This window comes from Rhinopithecus bieti, unplaced genomic scaffold, assembly GCF_001698545.2.
Source record: "Rhinopithecus bieti isolate Rb0 unplaced genomic scaffold, ASM169854v2 scaffold_39705, whole genome shotgun sequence".
In the NCBI taxonomy this organism is placed as follows: domain Eukaryota; kingdom Metazoa; phylum Chordata; class Mammalia; order Primates; family Cercopithecidae; genus Rhinopithecus; species Rhinopithecus bieti.
The window spans coordinates 850,454-872,899 of NW_016816813.1; the positions used below are offsets into that span (position 1 = coordinate 850,454).

General features: G+C 38.3%; 1 protein-coding gene across 1 annotated transcript in view; it reads left to right on the forward strand.

Moving 5' to 3' along the window:
• Positions 1-22,446, forward strand: part of NPAT (nuclear protein, coactivator of histone transcription) — a 65,602-nt gene that overhangs the window by 29,280 nt on the left and 13,876 nt on the right. Inside the window, 12 exon segments of the mRNA XM_017855271.1 lie at positions 1,649-1,721; positions 3,317-3,357; positions 4,216-4,440; positions 5,376-5,457; positions 7,503-7,590; positions 8,580-8,677; positions 8,731-8,839; positions 13,358-13,454; positions 14,061-14,189; positions 16,564-18,219; positions 20,610-20,725; positions 20,801-20,909. Of these exon segments, the coding sequence (XP_017710760.1) occupies positions 1,649-1,721; positions 3,317-3,357; positions 4,216-4,440; positions 5,376-5,457; positions 7,503-7,590; positions 8,580-8,677; positions 8,731-8,839; positions 13,358-13,454; positions 14,061-14,189; positions 16,564-18,219; positions 20,610-20,725; positions 20,801-20,909 (2,823 nt within the window).

The following is a 22,446-nucleotide window of genomic DNA, read 5'->3' on the forward strand; positions in this document are numbered from 1 at the left end:
ATAAAAGCCTTGAGAAAACTTGTCTCCATTGTGATGAGATAAATTTTTCTGGGACACATCTAATTTGTTTGTGGGTTCTGTTTTTTGTTTGTTTGTTTTTGTTTTTTGTTTTTGAGACGGAGTTTCGCTCTTGTTCAGGCTGGAGTGCAATGGCATGATCTCGGCTCACTGCAACCTCCAGCTCTTGGATTCAAGCTATTCTCCTCCATCAGCCTCCCAAGTAGCTGAGATTACAGGCCTGCACCACCATGCCCGGCTAATTTTGTATTTTTAGTAGAGGCGGGGTTTCTCCATGTTGGTCAGGCTGGTCTCGAGCTCCTGACCTCAGGTGATCCATCACCTCGGTCTCCCAAAGTGTTGGGATTACAAGTATGAGCCAGTGCCCCTGGCCATTTGTTTGTGTTTATATTGAGTGATACATAAATTGCAACAATCTTTATATTAGCAAAAATAACCCAAAAATTACCTTTAAAAAATATGTAAAATAAAACTCTTACCTCTGTGTTATCTATACTGATAAACAGACATCACTATGTGTTAAAAAGTTTTAAACTGACATTTTAATTTTAATTCTATGTAGTAAGTCTGAACATAGAAGCCAGTCATAAACTGGCTTATAGTTACCAGCATATAAAATTCTACTTGCCTTAATTAAGGATGTTTTAGAGAAAAAGTTTTGACTCCTTATTCTCTAATATTGATTATTTTCAATAGCTTACAATATTAACAAAACAATTAGCATTAAACAGTTTGCATAAGATAACATAAAAAGAAGCTTGACCTTTTTTGACATTGTCACTGTGTATAAGCTTTGTGCTATGTGCTTTCATATGGTTTTTTTCCTCATTTAATATTTTGTTTGTTTTGGTTGGTTGTTTGTTTGAGACGGAAGTATCTCTCCGTTGCCCAGGCTAGAGCGCAATGGCGCGATCTCGGCTCACCGCAACCTCCGCTTCCTGGGTTCAAGCAATTCTCCTGTCTCAGTCTCCTGAGTAGCTGGGACTATAGGCGCACGCCACCATGCCTAGCTAATTTTTATGGTTTTAGGAGAGACAGGGTTTCACTGTGTTGGCCAGGCTGGTCTCGAACTCCTGACCTCATCGTCTGCCCACCTCGGCCTCCCAAAGTGCTGGGATTACAGGCGTGAGGCATCATGCCTGGCCTCTCATTTAGTCTTTAGAATAACCCAGTGAGAGATATTGTTTAAAGCCATTTTTAAATACGAGAAAATTTAGGATTAAATTTCCACACTTACAAGGAATTTGCATAACCTTTATGATAATTATTATAAGACAAATTATTTTAATTCACTTTCATATGTCATATGATATCAGATAGAACAAAGATCAAAAAAAGTGTTTCTCCCTTTTTTAATAAAATGAAGGTGTAAAATTATTGGCCAAAAAATGCTCAGAGATTTTACAGATATCCATTTATACTCATATCATACCTGATACTCAGTGGCTTTAGAAGAGAAAGCAACCTTATTATAGCTTTGCAAGCTGTTTTACAAAGTAGATTTATTTCTCATTTTCCAACATACTGTCAATAATTGAGAGACAAGGTTTTTTGGTGTGTCTTTGTTCAAAATGAATGATGAAATTTCTTCACCTGGGTTTATTAAGAACCTTTTCCTCCTGTGATTTAGAAACATCAAATAATGTCCCAGCAATAATGTCATCTTTATGGAAGAAATTGGACCATACACTTTCTCAGATCAGGTAATAAGCTATTAGAATGTGCCTAATGATTTCGGAATGCAAATACACTTTGGGTTTAAATCTTCTTAAGACCTACACAGCGTACTTATGTAACACTTGTGCAGTTTTGAAATTACTCTAGAGGTTGCTGGTACTGTGGAGACTACTGACTGACATAATTTAAAATAAATAGCATACTTTTAATAAAATATTTAGAAAACTAAGCTATGTAGTAGTTTAATGACATTTCTAAGTTTCCATAGCAATTTGGAGGCAGATATATTGTTGGAATACAAATCACCTAATCCCAGGCCACTGTGAATTCCCTTAGGCAGCTGTCTCTATTACATATTCACAGAATTGATGCATTGAACCCATGCCCACTTGATTTCTTAACTTGAAATAAGCTTGAAGAAAAATGCTAATTCTGAAATCTTACGGTATCAATTTTATGAAAATCTCATATTTGACTATAGAATTTGTTATGAAAACCATAGTCTCTTAACCTTTCTTTCAGAGCTATAAGTGACTACCCCACCCAACTTCAGCATGGGTTTCATTTTCTTTCTCTGCTTAAACTGCTAAAATGGCTCCAAATGCTTTCTACTTAACTCTGGACCACATCTTACTTGATAGTCTTTTCTTTATATTTCTCTTTCCTGACTCGAGTTTTGTGGATCTTGTTGGAGACTTACTTGACATAGTTTTTATTATAATGGCACGGTGTCTGTGACTTTATCAAATAAAGGGGTGGGCCATTCTGATTCATACTAAAATAACTTGCACTGTGAATTTTTCCATATTTGTTTGCGTCTTTAGGGGTTCAATAAAATAATTTCATAGCCATAAATTTGATAAAAGCTGAATGTCCTCTGACATTAACTTGGGGATTCCAAAGTATTTATATATGGAGTCATGGAAAATCAGAATTTCTCTATGGGAAGGCATCTCTGTAATTGTGAAAGATAATAAAAAATGTATACTATGTATATTCTTACTTAAAAATGTAATATGCAGAGTTTCTAAAGTTAAATTATATTCTTTTTATTTTTTGAAGAGGTAGGGTCTCACTCTGTTACCCAAGCTGGAGTGCAGTGGTGTGATCATAGCTCTCGTAGCCTTGAACGCCTCAGCTCAAAAGTTTCTCCCACCTCAGCCTCCCAACTACCTAGGACTACAGGCGCGTGCCACCTGGCTAATTTTTATTTCATTTCGTGGAGACAGTGTTGCTGTGGTCCTCAGGCTGGTCATGAACTCTCAGCCTCAAGTGATCCTCTCACCTCAGCCCCCCAACGTGCTGGGATTACAGGCATGAACCACCGTACCCAGCCCAGATTGCATTCTTAATGTAATGTCAAGGCACTCTAACGCATATTACATTGGATAGAAACTTGTTAATTAAAATTATATGTGTTGTGAGTGTGTCTACATGCCACTATTTTTCTCCTAAAGCAAATCAGAGTTACTTACCCAAAAAATGTGTTTGTCTTTTTTGTCTGAGAGAGATTTTTTGCTTTTTACCTCATAACTAACTTCAGGTCTGACTGGAACTAAATCATAGTGGATGTCGGCAACAAAAATTTTTTGATGGATAACTACTTTGTTTTCTTTGTTAGGAGCATGCAAAGTTCCCCAAGGTTTGCTGGCAGTCAGAGAGGTTGGTATCCAACTTTAAACAATGTTCACAATTACTTCAAAGTTACACTATCAGATGAACATTTTAATTCATTATACACATGTGCTGAGTGTATATTTTGCTTAAAGTACTGTTTTTCTTTGTTTTTTTTTTTGTTTGTTTGTTTGTTTGTTTTTGTTTCTTGAAACGGTGTCTCGCTCTGTTGCCCAGGCTGGAGTGCAATGACATGATCTCAGCTCACCACAACCTCCACCTCCTGGGTTCAAGCGATTCTCCTGCCTCAGCCTCCCAAGTAGCTAGGGCTACAAGCGTGTGCCACCACACCCAGCTAATTTTTTTTTAATTTTTCAGTAATTATTTTTTGTATTTTTGTATTTTTTTTATTTTTGTAATTTTTTTGTATTTTGCCATGTTAGCCAGGATGGTCTCAATCTCCTGACCCCGTGGTCTGCCTGCCTCAGCCTTCCAAAGTGCTGAGATTACAGGCGTGAGCCACCGCACCTGGCCAAACTACCTTTTTTCTAAGTACAGTTATGTTAATATTTTCATTTATCATAAAAATATTTTGTAAATACTCCCTACATTTCACATAGACTCATGTAGAATGTTTTCATTCTCACGAGTTTAGGTTTATTAATTCATGGGGGTAATTATCAATATGAATTATTGCAGAACAAATATAATCTTGGATTTATAAAACTTGAGTGTATTCATTTTAGTTTCTTCTGAAAGTCACATAAATTTAGTTGATATATTTAGGGGTCATTCTTCAGTCTGTTGATATAACATGTTATATAATAGGATGCATCATATTGACTTCTTATAATTCCCAAACTACCCTGACATTGAAATTGTTTTTTAAATGCTTATATGTTTCAGCCCGAACAAGAACTGGAATTGCAGAAATCAAACGGCAGAGAAAGCTTGCATCTCAAACAGCTCCAGCCAGTGCAGAGTTGCTCACTTTACCTTACCTTTCAGGACAGTTTACCACTTCTTCTTCCACAGGTACACAAGTTACTCGACCAAGTGGCCAAATTTCAGATCCATCGAGGTCATATTTTGTAGTGGTCAACCATTCACAGTCACAAGATACTGTAACCAGTAAGTTTACATTTTGTTCTCTTAAATTTTGTTGTTAATGAAATTGTATGAATGAGATAATATACTAATGTCTTTATACTCATAGTGTAAAATTATGCCCCCCACACCAAAAAAAAATAGAGAGACTAAAAGTGGAACAGACTTCTAGATGTGCTATAAGCATATAAAATCTTTAAGGCATTTTAATCTAGGATCCTTCCTATTTCTACTCTAATTGAAGTCCACCTCGAACTCTCTAATTCTCCATTTTTGGCATTAAGAGAAAAGGACCTTGTTGTATTTGATTTTAAATGGAATGTACATTATATTTTCTACCTCCTTGCCTTTGTTGATATCAGTCTGTCCTCCTGGAATGAGGAATGCCTTTCCACTTCTCCTCTATCTTTACATGTTAGAAGTCCTACATATGCCTGGCTGAACCTTAGAGTTAGGAATATCCTTAGAGAGCGTGTGGTGTATCTTATTTGTTGCATACTTGAAGCTTTTGAAAACACATGATAGTAAGGGATAAGAAGCTAGTTAATTGAGTTGGGATTAGAATTCAGGAGTTAGCACTCTGAGTTCGCAAACCAATTATCTTTCTGTGCAGTTAAAATTTATTGCCGTTAAGATCTCCCCCATTTTCATCTTTTCCAAATCCTTTTCTACACCCAGAATGCTTAGTTTATACTTCTTAGACTTTTTCCATTCTACCATATTATTTTTTGTTGAGACTATACTGTACTTTGCATTTTATTGTAAAACCTTAAAGCATAAAGACTATGTTTTATTGATCTTAATATCTTTTCCCATGCTTTATACATGGTAGGCACTCAGTACATGTTAATTGAATTTAACATAAAATAATAATGACTATTTAAAGCTTTTTATCCCATTACAAGTTTAGAAAACTATTCCATTTCTTTGGCTTACTGTTATGTTTTCTTGAAATACAGCTGGAGAAGCTTTAAACGTCATTCCTGGTGCTCAGGAAAAGAAAGCACATGCCAGTTTAATGTCTCCCGGTAGACGCAAAAGGTAAATGCTTTTTAAAAGAGACAAGTTACCCATATCCATTTTAAAAAAAATTATATCAGGATACTTACATTGTGAATAAACTAATAAGACCAGATTATGTTCTGATCTGTTACTAGAACTATTCCAAAATACATTGTCTTTCTTCACATTCTAACCCGCCTGAAATTGGGTTGCATCTCTCAATGGCATATCACTGTTTCATGGGAAATATGTTTATTCTGTAATTGTATATAAAATAATGGTGTATCTTACAAATGATGTTATCCCAGATTTTTTGAAGTCCATGGTTTTTTTTTTATTTTTTTTATTTTTATTTTTTATTATACTTCAAGTTCTAGGGTACATGTACATAACGTGCAGGTTTGTTACATATGTATACTTGTGCCATGTTGGTGTGCTGCACCCATCGACTCGTCACCACCCATCAATTCATCATTTATATCATGTATAACTCCCCAGTGCAATCCTTCCCCCCTCCCCCCTCCCCATAATAGGCCCCAGTGTGTGGTGTTCCCCTTCCCAAGTCCAAGTGATCTCATTGTTCAGTTCCCACCTATGAGTGAGAACATGCGGTGTTTGGTTTTCTGTTCTTGTGATAGTTTGCTAAGAATGATGGTTTCCAGCTGCATCCATGTCCCTACAAAGGACGCAAACTCATCCTTTTTTATGGCTGCATAGTATTCCATGGTGTATATGTGCCACATTTTCTTAATCCAGTCTGTCACAGATGGACATTTGGGTTGATTCCAAGTCTTTGCTATCGTGAATAGTGCCGCAATAAACATATGTGTGCATGTGTCTTTGTAGTAGAATAATTTATAATCCTTTGGGTATATACCCAGTAGTGGGATGGGAAGTCCATGTTTTTTAACCGAATGTAAATAATACCATTATGTTCTATGCTGCACACACATTTAAAGTCCTAAGATCAATTGATGGAATTTTTCCAGGCACAATCTTTGAGAAAAGTGTTTTTCTGTCTTACCCTGTGTGTCTTTGTTTGAAGGATATTTTTAAAAAGAAATAGTAGTTTTAAAATGTTTCTTCTAGTTTCTTAGTTGCCAAGCCCTGGATATTTTGTTAGAGTTTTACTTTTGGTTGTCTTTCATTCAAGACTGACCTCAGCCTCCTTTGTTGGAGCCTTTCTCACTTCACCATATAAAATAACAAACAGTAATATCGATTTATTTATTTTTAGAGATAGGGCCTTGCTGTCTTGGCCAGGCTGGAGTATAGTGGTGCGATCATAACTCATTGCAGCCTCGAACTTGTGGGCTCAGAAGATCCTCCCACCTTAGCCTCCCCAGTAGCCAGCACCACAGGCACATGCCACCACACCCAGCTAATTTTTTTATTTTTTGTAGAGATGGGGGTCTCACTTTGTTGCCCAGGCTAGCCTCAAACTCCTGGCTTCAAGTGATCTTCCCACCTTGGCCTCCCAAATTGCTGGGATTACAGATGTGAGCCACCATGCGCAGCCATAAAAGAGCAATGTTAATATTTAACATTTATAGGAACCTTGACTTTTTAAATAAAGTCTTTATATATACTTTATTTCATTCCGTTCTTTAGTAAACCCAGTAATGCAGTTGGTCATTATAAAGTGGGTTAGAGAGTCAGAGCTTGCTGTGCTTCAGACCGCATAGGTAGTAAGTGGTAAAGCTAGACTTCAAACTCATTTTTTTGAATCCAAGACTACTAATACTTTTTGTACTTCCCTTTGTTCCTACCACAAATAGAGAATATACAGTTGACCATGAACAACACAGGTTTGAACTGCATGGGTTCATTTATACTCAAGTTTTTTTTCAACCAAACACAGATTGAAAATTTAGTAGTAAAACCTACCTAGATGCAGTATGCTGACTTTTTGAGTACATGTGGATTTTGGTATCCTTGGGGGTCATGAAACCAGCCCCTACAGATACAGAGACAACTGTATCTGTTCTGCTATGGTGATCTTAAAATTTATGTCTGTATATGTATTTATCTTTAAATCCGTTGAACATAGTGGTTAAAAGAAAAGCTTTTAAAATGTGTTTCAGTGAATCTCAGAGAAAAAGTACCACTTTGTCTGGCCCTCATTCAACAATACGGAATTTCCAAGATCCAAACGCATTTGCAGTAGAAAAAGTAAGTGACTCTGCCAAACTTTGCAACTTAAAATATTCCTGAGTTAAAAAATACAGATATATACACAAATGTATGTATATATGTATCAAATAAAGAAACAGTGGTAAGTTTATAGATATCTATAAATATATTGTTGTTGTTGGATCATTTAATAAAATACTGGCCAGGTGCTATGGCAAACACCTGTAATCCCAGCACTTTGGGAAGCTGAGGCAGGCAGATTGCTTGAGCTCAGGAGTTCAAGACCAACCTGGGCAACATGGTAAAACCCCGTCTCTACAAAAAATACAAAAATTGGCTAGGTATAGTAGTGCTTGTCTGTAGTCCTCGCTGCTTGGGAGGCTGAGATGGGAGGATTGCTTGAGCCTGGGAGGTCGAGGCTGCAGCGAGCCATGATCATACCACAACACTCAAGCCTGGGTGACAGAGTGAGACCCTGTCTCAAAAAAAAAAAAAAAAAAAACATCTAGTGAGTAGTGGCTTATACCTGTAATCCCAGCACTTTGAGAGGCCAAGGGGAGCCGATCTCTTGAGGCCAGGAATTCAAGACCAGCCTGGCCAACTATCTCTACTAAAAATACAAAAATTAGCTGGGTGTGATGGTGCACGCCCATAATCCCAGCTGTTATTCAGGAGGCTGAGGCACAAGAATTGCTTGAACTGGGAGGTGGAGGTTGCAGTGAACTGAGATCGTGCCACTGCACTCCAGCCTGGGCTACAGAGGGACACTGTAAAAATAGGGCATTTACTGGGGTTTGGTGATGAGTGTGGAAGTATATAAGAAAGAGTTGGTGAAAGATCTGTGAAAACATTTGCAAGTTATAGTGTTGTATTCAGGTATTAATATGGAGGGAGCCACCACAACTTCTGAGTTTCCATTTAGGTTTATTAAAACTATCCAACTCTTACCGGTTTGTTCTTTTCTAATAAATATTAAATATCAGAATACTCTTTATTGTCCTTTTGCTAACAGTGGCTTTCTTTTCCAGCAAATGGTTATTGAAAATGCACGAGAAAAAATACTAAGCAACAAATCTCTTCAAGAAAAGCTAGCAGAAAACATAAATAAATTTTAACTAGGTAAGCTGTATATGTTTAAAATGCCTAATTGTTTTGCCTAATTGCATAACTATAATAAAGATTTTCTTTCTTTATTAACAGTGATAACAATATTGCCCAAGTACCTAAGCAAACAGATAACAACCCTACGGAGCCAGAGACTTCAATTGATGAATTCCTAGGACTTCCGGTATGGGTGGTTGGGGTGCACATGTGTGCGTGTGTGTTACTTATACTTAAGATTGATGGTATTTTGGTTTCATTTCAAAACCATTGCCAACATAAGATGTTATGATTTGCCATCTAATTAGATTAAATGGTTTACAATAGTAAGATCAAACTTTTCTTCATTCATTGAATATAATCTGTTCCTGAAAAACACATCGGATGATGACTTAAAATAGAATCTATATTGCCTCCACGGTCATGAATTCCTAAGTATTTAATACTTAAAAATTGGTTAGTGGGTATATTTGTGTGTAATAAACAGTAATACAGTGTTTATATAAATTACATTTCTTCTGCACTGCTACAGATTGTATAATACTTTAGAGAAACAATGGAATGATATATTAACGATATGTGATGGGGCCAGGCACGGTGGCTCAATGCCTGTTATCCCAGCACTTTGGGAGGCCAAGGAGGGCAGATCACTTAAGGCCAGGAATTCGAGACCATCCTGGCCAACATTGGCGAAATCCCATCTCTACCAAAAATGCAAAAATTAGATGGGCATCATGACATGTGCTTGTTATCCCAGCAGCTCAGGTGGCTGAAGCAGGAGAATCCTTGAATCCAGGAGGCAAAGGTTGCAGTGAGCGGAGATCGCACCACTGCTCTCCAGCCTGGGCGACAGAGTGAGACCCTGTCTCAAAAAAATAAGAAAAAAAGATATCTAATGAATCCAAGTAATAGTTAACTAAATAAAAAAAAAAAGATTTTTTTTTTTTTTTTTTTTTTTGAGACAGAGTCTCTGTTTCCCAGGCTGGAGTGCAGTGGCACAGTGTCAGTTCATTGCAAACTCTGCCTCCCCGGTTCACACCATTCTCCTGCCTCAGCCTCCCGAGTAGCTGGACTACAGGCACCCGCCACCACACCTGGCCAATTTTTTTGTATTTTTAGTAGAGACAGGGTTTCACTGTGTTAGCCAGGATGGTCTCCATCTCCTGACCTCGTGATCCACCCACCTTGGTCTTCCAAAGTGCTGGGATTACAGCCGTGAGCCACCATGCCCAGCCAATAAAATGAACCAGACCTTTTTAAAAAGAAAGATTGTTAACCAAATGACAGTTTGCCTGTGAGCCTTAATACTAAGAGAAGAAAGTTGGGGACAGTGGTCACTGTTGCTATTCATTGGTAGTAAATACAAAGGAGAGTGAGCTAGTAAGGGAGAAATATAACAGTCTATGTTTTAAGATTTGTTGGGCTGGGTGCGGTGGTTCACGCCTGTATTCCCAGAACTTTGGGAGGCTGAGACAGGCAGATCACGAGGTCAGGAGATCGAGACCATCCTGGCTAACACAGTGAAACCCCGTCTCTACTAAAAATGCAAAAAATTAGCCGGGCGTGGTGGCGGGCGCTTGTAGTCCCAGCTACTCAGGGGGCTGAGGCAGGAGAATGGCTTGAACCCGGGAGGCGGAGCTTACAGTGAGCCGAGATCGGGCTGCTGCACTCAAGCCTGGGCGACTGAGCGAGACTCTGTCTCAACAAAAAAAAAAAGGTTGGTTGATGTGCAACTATCCTTTAATATACTTTTTTTTTTTTTTTTGTTGAGACGGGGTCTCACTCTGTTGCCCAGGCTTGAGTGCAGTGGCTCAATCATGGCTCACAGTAGCCTTGATCTCCCTCAGCTCAAGCGATAACTCCCACCTCAGCCTTCTCAGTAGCTGGGACTACAGGCACATGCCACCATGCTCAGATAATTTTTTGGTTTTTGTTTGGTTTTGTTTTTTGAGATGGAGTATCACTGGGTCACCCAGGCTGTAGTGCAGTAGCACGATCTCTGTTCACTACAACCTCTGCCTCCCGAGTTCAAATGATTCTCTTGCCTCAGCCTCCCAAGTAGCTGGGATTATAGGCATGTGCCTCCACGCTTGGCTAATTTTTGTATTTTTAGTAGAGACTAGGTTTCACCATGTTGACCAGGATGGTCTTGAACTCCTGGCCTCAGGTGATCTGCCTGCCTCGGCCTCCCAAAGTGCTGGGATTACAGGTGTGAGCTACCTCACCTGACCCAAATACCCTTTTGGAAGAGCAGCTGCAATCGTGATTTTAGGACATCTTTTTACTTGGACCATTGGACAATGGAAATATTTTTATTGGCATGCCCATGTGAGTGTATTAGAGCAGGTTTTCTTTCAGTTGAATTCTGAGAAAGCCATTGAGCCCTTGAGTTGTTTTTCTCTTTGTCAGTTCTACCAGTACTTCTTTTAAAAACCTCTCTTATCTTACCATTTAATAAATATGGGCCAGGCACAGTGGCTCATAGCTTTAATCCCAGCACTTTGAGAGGCCACGGCAGGAGGATGCTTGAGCCCAGAAGTTCAAGACCAGCCTGGACAATATAATGAGACCTCATCTATACAAAAAATTTTTTTTTAAATTAGCCAGGTGTTGTTGCATGCACCTGTTGTCCCAACTACTCGGGAGGCTGAAATGGGAAGATCACTTGAGCCTGGGTGCTTGAGGCTGCAGTGAGCTGTGATTTCACCACTACACTCCAGCCTGGGCAACAGAACAAGACACTGTCTCAAAACCAAAAAACAAATATGTATGCTCTGTTCTAAGTTTTTGTATCCTCCAACTTTTTGCTTATTGTTTCTCTACAAATACATCAGATGCTTACCATAATCCGGGTACTTTGTTAAATACTGTGAAGGATTGTAAGAAAGTAAAGGCACAACCTACTGTTCTTGGTTGTTCATAATACTGTATTTGTAGAAAGTTAAGAATTAAGATTTAGCTGGGTGCGGTGGCTCACGCCTGTAATCCCAGCAGTTTGGGAGGCTGAGGCAGGTGGATCACCTGAGTTCAGGAGTTCGAGACCAGCCTGGCCAACATGGTGAAACCCCACCTCTACCAAAAATTAGCTAGATGTGGTGGTGCGCACCTGTAGTCCCAGCTACTGAGAAGGCTGAGGCGGAAAATCGCTTGAACCCGGGAGGCGGAGTTACAGTGAGTCGAGATCGCGCCACTGCACTCCAGCTTAGGCGACAGAGTGAGACTCCATCTCAAAACTAAAAAAAAAGAATTAAGATTTAAATAATAGTTTTTAAGACAGTATAGGGAATTTTGTAACAAATCCCAAAAGGCTCAAGAAGTAGCACCAGGATGTCTGAAAGTGCCTCTTAAAGCTGAGGCTACAAACAGGATAATAAGGTGCAAAATTAAGGAAGGAGTTAAACCCTGTATCTACTCCCTATTTCTTATGCTCCCCCAGAAACACTTGTCAGTCATGAGCCCTCACAGCAAGAAATCTGACTGACTCAAAAGAAAAGAACTAAAAATACAAATGGTTCTACAACATTATTCCATAGCTTAGCTTGTAGTTGACAAGCTCACCCCTGCCATTGGTACGGGGCTTTTGAGGTAGGTTTTGGCATGTTAGTTTTAAAGCTGAATAGATAAGGATTGGCAACGTTTAAGGAAAGCATTTTACATGAAGAACCCATAGCAGACAGATAAAAGGGATAAAATAGGTATATATTGAAGGACCTATAAAGCAGTCTACAAGAGTAATAATGTAAAGAAAGTAGATTATAGAACTTTATAGTATGGGCCAGGCACAGTAACTCATGGCTATAGTCCCAGCAGTTTGGGAGGCTGAGGTGAGTGGATCGCTTGAACCCAGGAGTTCAAGACCAGCCTGGGCAACATGGTGAAACCCCATCTCTACCAAAAATACGAAAACTAGCTGGGTGTGGTGGCACATGTGTAGTTTCAGCTACTCAGAAGGCTGAGGTGAGAGGATCACCTGAGCCTGGGAGGTCAAGGCTGCAGTGAACTGTGCGCCACTGCATTCCACTCCAGCTTGGGTGACAGAGTGACACCCTGTCTCAAAAAAAAAAAAAAAAAAACTTTATAGTATAATATTATTTCCATTTATATACATATATTCATTTTATATCATTTTAATGTTTAGGAATATATTCACCAAAGTTCTTATCTCTAAGAAGTAGGATTAGGAAACCGTCATCTTCTATCTAGTTTTGTTTTAATTTGTTTTAAATGAGCATATCATTGGAAATTGTCTTGGAGTGGGGGGAATGCTACTATATAAAAAGTCAAAAATAGTCAAGTGTCTGCTAATTATTTTGCTGGTATTAAATCATATTATTCAAACTGGGCACAGTGGCCCACGTCTATAATCCGAGTGCTCTGGGAGGCTGAGGCAAGAAGATCACTTGAGCCCAAGAGTTCAGGACTAGCCTGGGCAATGTACCAACCCCATCTCTACCAAAAATAAAATGAAATAAAATAAGCTGGGCATAATGGTGCACCTGTAGTCCCAGCTACTCAAGAGGCTGAGGCAGGAGCATCAGTTGAGCCCAGGAATTTCAGATTATAGTGAGCTACAGTGACTATACCACTGTACCACTACACTCCAGCCTGGGCAAAAGAGTGAGACCTTGTTTCATATATACATACAGTATGTAAATATATATAAATTCAGTTAGAATCATGCCTTCACCCTACTCCTTTCTTGCAGAGTGAAATTCACATGTCTGAAGAAGCTATACAGGACATATTGGAACAGACAGAATCAGACCCAGCATTTCAGGCACTCTTTGATCTCTTTGACTATGGTAAGGAGACTATTTCAAGACAGAAAAAAAGGCTTCTCCAGTTTCTTTGGTAACTTAACTGGAGTGAATCAGCATTCCCCAGAGTATCTAAAAAAGTTCTTGTTTTCATTTCATCAGACATATGGATATGTTAAAGGAGTTTTGTTGTTTTGTTTGTTTTACCTGAGAAACTTCAGCTATTAAAGTGGAGAGTAGTTTTGTTTTTTATTTTTGTGGCATTTTTGCCAGCCAACAGGGAATGTGTTGATGTTGACCACTATACAAATGTACTAAACACAATTGAATGGTACAAAGGGAATGCAAAAAACTGGCCATTGTCCTCAATCTTATGATTTAGTGCAGTAGTTCTCAAAGTATAGTCCCCCAAACCAACAATCTCAGCATTATGTGAGAACCCGTTAGAAAATGCAAATTACTGGGCTAAAGTTTAAGAAACACCTATTTGGTGTAAAAATCTTTGTACTTGTAAATGATATTAAAAGCAGCATTTTTTAATAAAACCCTAAATCAAAGTATAACATTTGCTTAATCACCCACAAGCTGTATTGATTGATGTTTATTTTTTGTTTTGGTCATTTAATTATTTGCCTATTCCCTTTTTAACAGGTAAAACAAAGAATAATAAAAATATATCACAAAGTATTTCCAGTCAACCTATGGAATCCAATCCCAGTATAGTCTTAGCAGATGAAACTAATCTAGCAGTTAAAGGTTCTTTTGAAACAGAAGAATCTGGTAAGAATTTGGTTTTGTTAATGTCATCAATCCAAATCTTAATATTCGTCTCAAAATTCAAAGGCAGAAAATACTAATTTGGAAGTAGAAGTTGTTCAGATTGTTACAAATCATTTTTGTATTTTTCTCTCCGTTAAAAGCAATTATAAATCTTTGGTAGTTTGATTAAAAGAAAATTTAGGGTATTCATTCTTTTACTGTAAGTTTTTTTTGTTGGTGTGTTTTTGTTTCTTGAGATGAGGTCTCCCTCTTGTCATCCAAGCTGGAGTGCAGTGGCACAATCATAGCTCACTGCATGCAGCCTCAAACGATCCTCCCAACACTTTGGGAAGCAGAGGTAGCATTACAGGTGTGAACCACCACACTTAACCTCATTCCTTTATAATTCAGTCTATTCTTGACATGTGCAATTTAGTATTAATGTTGTTCAGTTGCTCAAAAGTCTGTAACATTTATTTTTATTAAGGCACATCTTTTCTGCTCACCTGTTTTTAAATGTTATCACTGCTCCCACCACTAAAAAATCTGATGGCTTCCAATGTTCATTCACATCCTGTCCTTCAAGAATCTCAGACTACGTGTCTCCTTTAATTCCTCTGCCAACAATCAAGTCCAATTCTCCATTTCTTCTTAGCCTGAATTATAGTGGGTTGTGTTTTTGCAGTATATATCATGTCTAGAAGGTTGTGTTCTACCCTGTACAAAGTGAAACTTGAAATTCTGTTTTCTGAGAAAGTCTTCCTACTTCACTGAGGAACTACTTATCCTGAATTTATGTGGCCTATATACAATTTCCACTGTTTTCCCCACAATAAGGATTCCGATGTGCTCTGTACTCAACAGCAAGTGTCACATTTAATAGAATTAGAGTAGTCCCCCCTTATCTGTGGGGGATATATTACAAGCCCCACAGTGGGTGCCTGAATTGGGTGGTACCAAAACCTATCAGTATTTACTGTTTTTTTCCAATTCAGGCATACCTATGGTAAAGTTTAATTTAAAATTAGGCACAATAAGAAATTAACAGTAATAAAATGGGACAGTTATAACAGTATATTATAATAAAAATTATGTGAATGTAGTCTTCCTCAATATCTTATTGTACTGTACTCACCTCTTTTTAGACTGTGGTTGACTGTAGGTAACTGAAACCACACGAAGCAAAACTGCAGATAATGGGAGACTGCTGTATATGCTAGTTGACATAAATTTTCTGGTTTTTTAAAAAGCATTTTTCATACTGATTCAAGTTAATGTTTTCTGTCCTAAATTTTGAATGCTGTATTGTTTTCTGAAACACTTTTTCCAGGCCGGGCACGGTGGCTCATGCCTGTAATCCCAGCACTTTGGGAGGCCAAGAAGGACAGATTACTTAAGGTCAGGAATTCAGGACCAGCCTAGCCAACATGGTGAAACCCCATGTCTACTAAAAATATAAAAATTAGCCAGGTGTAGTGGCGTGTGCCTGTCATCCCAGCTACTCAAGAGGCTGAGGCAGGAGAATCTTATGAACCTGAGAGGCAGAGGCTGCAGTGAGCTGAGAATGGTACCACTGCCCTCTGGCCTGGGCGACAGGGCGAGACTCTGTCTCAAAAGAAAAAAAGGAAATACTCTTTCCTCTTACTCATATCATACTCTCTTTATTTTTTAAGATCTTCTCATACAGTGCCTCCTTTATACTGCTTTCTCATGGTGTGTTTTGTTCCTATGCTGTTACAGTTTTTACCATACTTTCTTATATGACTTTCTCTTCTATAGTTGGTTCCTTGACTAACCTCTCCAAGATTAGAGATTGGATCATTCATCTTTGTATCCCAGTAACAAAGCATGGTTGGTCTTCAGTAAATATGTGTTTAATGTTAAAGAGTACACAATGAGATCGAGTGTCAATCATGCAAAATGTACTTGGCCCCATCTCACCTTTAAGAATATGTCAGATAAGTCAGGTGTGGTGGCTCATGTCTGTGATCCCAACACTTTGGGAGGCCGGGGCAGTAGATAAATTAAGGTCAGAAGAAATGTTAGAAGTTGAAAAGTTAAGTGTTTCAAAATTTCATGTTTGAAGCCAGTATGTTTTTTACCTATTGAAATACTAGATTTTTTTAAACCTCTTTACTTTTTCCTTCTTTGTGTCATCTGTCTTCCAAGAAGCTTAGAAAACAAATTGACACTTGTGTAAAAAGTCATCAGTCACTAGAAAGTACCTGTAAATTTTTTGATACTCAGTTAATGGGAAGCACAGCGTATCAGACTTCCACTTACTGGTATGCAAAGATGAGTTATTTCCTTGGCAAAATAAGTTCTATAGCAAAGATGACTACCATAGAAGCTGAACATATTTACCTTATCTGCCTACCTCCCTGATATTTTGCAGATGGTCAGTCTGGTCAGCCACCATTTTGTACATCCTATCAGAATGACGACCCATTAAATGCTTTGAAGAATAGCAACAACCATGATGTGCTTAGACAGGAAGACCAGGAAAATTTTTCCCAAATAAGCTCCAGCATACAGAAAAAGGCCTTTAAAACAGCTGTACCCACTGAACAGAAATGTGACATTGACATTACCTTTGAGTCTGTGCCTAATTTGAATGACTTTAACCAAAGAGGGAATTCTAATGCTGCATGTAATCCACATTGTGCTGAATTATACACCAATCAGATGTCCACTGAAACTGAATTGGCTATAGAGATTGAAAAGAACTCTTTGTCTTCAAATGTACCAAGTGAATCTCAATTACAGCCTGATCAGCCTGATATACCAATAGCTTCATTTGTTTCACTTGGTTGTGAAGCTAACAATGAAAACTTAATTCTCTCTGGGAAAAGTTCTCAACTTTTATCCCAAGATACTTCATTAACTGGAAAGCCATCTAAAAAAAGTCAATTTTGTGAAAATTCTAATGATACAGTAAAACTTAAAACTACTTTTCATGGTTCCAAGTCACCAGATTCTAGTGAAATTCACAAGAGTAAAATAGAAATTAATGTGTTAGAACCAGTTATGTCACAGCTGTCAAACTGCCAAGATAATTCTTGTCTTCAAAGTGAAATACTACCTGTGTCTGTTGAAGGTTCACATTTAAATGTATCTGAACAAGAAGTAGAAATTCATCTTCAAGATTCGCTCTCTTCTGCTAAACAACCATCTAATGATTCAACATCTGCTGAGTTAAATCATACAGAAAATGAAGCTCAGCCATCCAAGTCTGAGAATTCACAAGAGCCTTCATCTTCTGTAAAAGAAGAGAATACTATTTTTCTGTCTTTAGGTGGAAATGATAACTGTGAGAAAGTTGCAGTGATGCCTCCAGAAGGCACTCCTATAGAAAACAGTCACTCTCTTCCTCCAGAATCTGTGTGTTCTTCAGTGGGAGATTCTCACCCTGAGTCCCAAAATACTGATGATAAAGCTTCTAGCAACAACTCAGCAGAGATAGATGCATCAAATATCGTCTCTCTCAAAGTTATCATTAGTGATGATCCATTTGTTTCCTCAGATACTGAACTTACCAGTGCTGTTTCTAGTATTAATGGAGAAAACCTGCCAACTATAATCTTGTCTTCTCCTACTAAATCACCTGCTAAAAATGCAGAATTAGTTAAATGCCTGTCTTCAGAAGAAACTGTAGGTGCTGTTGTATATGCTGAAGTAGGTGATTCAGCCTCAATGGAACAGAGTCTTTTAGCATTCAAATCTGAAGACTCTGCAGTAAACAACACTCAGAATGAAGATGGCATTGCTTCTTCAGCTAATGTTACACCATGTGTTTCCAAGGATGGAGGATATATACAGTTGATGCCGGCCACAAGCACAACTTTTGGCAATTCAAATAACATTCTGATAGCTACCTGTGTGACTGATCCAACAGCCTTAGGAACATCTGTGAGTCAGTCTAATGTAGTGGTGTTGCCTGGAAATTCTGCCCCTATGACTGCCCAACCTCTGCCACCTCAGTTACAGACACCACCAAGGTCAAACAGTGTTTTTGCTGTCAACCAAGCTGTGTCACCAAACTTTTCACAAGGTAACTTTAATAACATAGTTGAAATTCGTTTCTCTGGGTTGGGATCTTAATTTCTTTTGTATGTGTTGTTATTGACTAGGAAGTAATAACTCATGGGTAGATGGTATGAGAAAAGATTCTGAAATTTGTGGTTATGCTGCTTCTTTATGCTAGCTAATTCAAACTTTTTTTTTTCTTAATCTAGTAAGCTGTGGGTTTTAGTGGGTTTTTTCCTTTTTTCTGTTCACAAATACTTCTCAATCTATGTGCTAATAAGTTACAAGAAACAGAAAAGACAGACTAATTCATCACATAGCTGTATAAAACCCAGTGTTGTGGGGGGTTTTTAAAAATAGCTCTTATAGTCATGGTCTTCAGGGAACTTATCTATTTGGAGAAACTTTCCAGAAAAACTTGAATTTCGGCCTGGTGTAGTGGCTCACGCCTGTAATCCCAGCACTTTGGGAGGCCGAGGTGGGGCGATCACCTGAGGTCAGGAGTTTGAGACCAGCCTCACCAACATGGTAAAACCCCATTTCTACTAAAAATACTAAAAAATGAGCCAGGCCTGGTGGCAGGCGCCTGTAATCCCAACTACTCGGGAGGCTGAGGCAGGAGAATCTCTTGAACCTAGGTGAACCCAGGAAACAGGTTTCAGTGAGCCAAGATCATGCCATTGCACTTCAGCCTGGGCAACAAGAGTGAGACTCTGTCTCATAAAAAACAAAACTTGAATTTCTTCCTTCATAAAATCCTAATTTTTCACTGCCTTTCACCTTCTAGAATTGATCTCTGTCTTTAAAATCCTTTGTTTATGGCTGGGCGCAGTGGCTCATGCCCGTAATCCCAGCACTTTGGGAGGCCGCCGTGGGCAGATCACCTGAGGTCAGGAGTTCAAGACCAGCCTGGCCAACATGGTGAAACCCCGTATCTACTAAAAATATAAAAATTAGCTGGGCATGGTGGTGGGCACCTGTAATCCCAGCTACTTGGGAGGCTGAGACAGAAGAATCGCTTGAAGCTGGGAGGCAGAGGTTGCAGTGAGCCAAGACCAAGCCATTACACTTCAGCCTGGGCAACAGTGTAAGACTCTGTCTCAAAAAAAAAAAAAAAAAAAAAAAAATCCTTTATTCATAGGGGCTCTTGTGGCATTTATTGCCTGCTGTGTTATATGTAGTTAGTGATTGATATGCCTGTCATATTGATAATTTTTTGTTGTATGTTCCTCAGTGATAGCGCTTATGGCACATTTATTTACATTTCCTTATGTGTTGGTTCCCAAGCTTCCCTCTTTTCCCTTTTTGTTACATTATAGACATACAATAAAATTTCATTAAATATCAACAATTAGTGTTAAACCTAATGGGTCTGTTTTAAGTGCCATTACAAATTACATAAAGGAGAGGTCGGAATTAGTAGAGAATGTGGGGCTTGAGCTAAAGCTTAAAGAATGAAGGTAGGATTTGGAGTTAAAGCAAGGAAGTTTTTATAACTTATAAAACCTATGAGTTATAAAGAGAAGCAGTACAAGCATAGATAGAGAGACCATAGTGGGTTGCATGAAAATGAGGGGATCAGGCCGGGCGCGGTGGCTCAAGCCTGTAATCCCAGCACTTTGGGAGGCCGAGACGGGCGGATCACAAGGTCAGGAGATCGAGACCATCCTGGCTAACACGGTGAAACCCCGTCTCTACTAAAAATACAAAAAAACTAGCCGGGCGAGGTGGCGGGCGCCTNAAAAAAAAAAAAAAAAAAAAAAAACAAAAAAACAAAAAAAAAAGAAAATGAGGGGATCAATCTGCCAGTAATGTATTAGGCAAAAGTTTGTTTATGGCACAGGACTAAATTACGGTAGCCACAGACTATGTTGTTGACTTCTAAGGACTATATAGACATTGTAATTTTCCCTCCATAATTTTGTCCAGTTATGTGCTTACCTTGCCCCCTTTTGATCAATACCATTGAGATATGTAATAGGTTGGGGTTATGAGCATAGTTCTGGCTATAAATATTCAGTTGGGGTTCTAATTTTCTGGTATAAGGTTCAGACTTGAAACATTCACCACTCATTTTCTAACTAGTTTCATTATTTCTAGAGGAATCCAGATATGATTGTAATATGTCTTGGCTGTAGAGTCATATGCTTGATCAACGTGGTTCACTGACTGAATAACATAAGACCACCTTAATATTTGGATTAACTTTTTCTTAATTTGTTAGCCTTGCTGTTTTTCCTAAAACTTTCAGTTTTGTGTTTTGTTTTGTTTTGTTTTTGGAGAGTGGATTGTAAGGAAGAGGGATTGTTGATAGAATTTATTTCAAAACAGTAATTAATTTGTGCCAAACATTTGTTTGTTTTGTGCCAAAGCATTTGAGAGGAAATCTTATTTTAACAGTAACTGTTTTTTTAGGATCTGCCATAATAATTGCCTCTCCAGTCCAGCCTGTACTCCAGGGAATGGTAGGGATGATCCCAGTATCTGTGGTTGGACAGAATGGAAATAACTTTTCTACTCCTCCTCGGCAGGTAAGATTTATGAACTGAAAATGGTGCATTGATGCTTTTCAAGCTTAGTGTAATTAATGACTTTTTCTCTTCTAGGTTCTTCATATGCCTTTGGCAGCACCTGTATGCAATAGAAGTATCCCTCAATTCCCAGTCCCTCCAAAATCTCAGAAGGCTCAGGGACTGAGAAACAAGCCTTGTATAGGTACCATTTTTAAATTCATTAATGTCAACTTTGTATGTTCATTTGTTTGCAGCAACACGTAAATGTTTTCTTTTTGAATACCTAAACCGTTTTATCAACAAATGATCACCCTACGTTTGCTAGTAACAGATATCATAATGTAGCCAACTGTCTACTGAACAGCTTTGGTTCTGAGAAAATTGTTTCCTTTGTTGAATCTGTTAGGTTTTGCCCAGTAGTCCTTGGTTTATTCTTTGCAGCTTCCCTAAGTTAAGTATAATCCCTGTTTTTCCCAACAACTTTTGAGTGTTTAGTGAATGCCTCGTATAATTGTTTGAGACTTTAGAGCAGTTCTTTTTGTATTTTAGTGTGTATATGAACTACTTGAGGATTTTGTTAAATGCAGGTACTGAAATAATAGGACTAGTACAGCGCCTGAAATTCCTCATTTCTAACAGCTTCTAAGCAATGCCAGTGCTGCTGGTACTGGACCACACTTGAAGCAAGGCTTTAGAGTTTGCAAATTACCTTCCTGTGTTTCCTGTTTTAACCATTGTCCCAACCATCTGTTTACTTATTTGAAAAACCTGGTAGTCACTCTTAAAACACATTTTTCCTCTCCTTCTTAGTTCAAGTATTTGTCATTTTTCATCTAAGTTGTATCAATAGTGTCTTGTAGTCTCCCTTCTTTTCATCTTTGTTGTTTCGGTTCACCTTATATCTACTGGCTGAGTGACTTTTTTTCCCTAAAATACAAATCTGAATATGTTGCTTCCCTGCCTAAAAACTTTCAGCAACTCCCCTTTGCCCACAGGATAAAATTGAAATTTCTCAGGGTGACATATATGCATACATTTGTCATCGAGTCACTCTCGACCTCTCCATTCTCATCTCTTACCACTTCTCAGCATGGACCCTTTGTACAGACTATAGTTGCTGCTCTCCTTATACTTGGTGATCTTTCTTGTCCCTCTACCTTTACCAATGCTATCTCTTCTACCTAGAATTCCCCTTCTTACCCAGCTCTTACTCTCAATCTGGGTCTTATTTATCCTTCAAACTTAACTTAAATGTGACTTTATCCTAGGAAACATTTTTAACCAACGGTGGCTAAGGTGGATATTCTGGTTTTATTTTTTTCTTTAATTCTTAGTGATACCTATGCTATAGCACTTAACACATTACATTGTATTTTGTCTCAGTAGTGTGTCTTAAATGCACTCATAATACAAAGAACTCACTAAATGCTATCATCAAATCAGCCTTTCCTTAAGCTAAACAGTATACATCTATTGATGTAGGCTTAAGTTGCGTTTTGACTTATTGAGGCACCCTCTTAGACTTATGTCATGTTGTAACTACTCTATATTATCTTTATGTTCTTTCTCATAACTAGTTCATTCCTTTTAATGGCCATTTGATAGCTATCACATAAATGTATTTTATGTATCTCCTATCAGTGGACTTTTCAGATGTTTTCAAGGTTTTTAATCTGACATGGAATGATAGGAGGAACACCTTTGTAAATCCCTCTGTGTGAACCCATATGAGAGTTTCT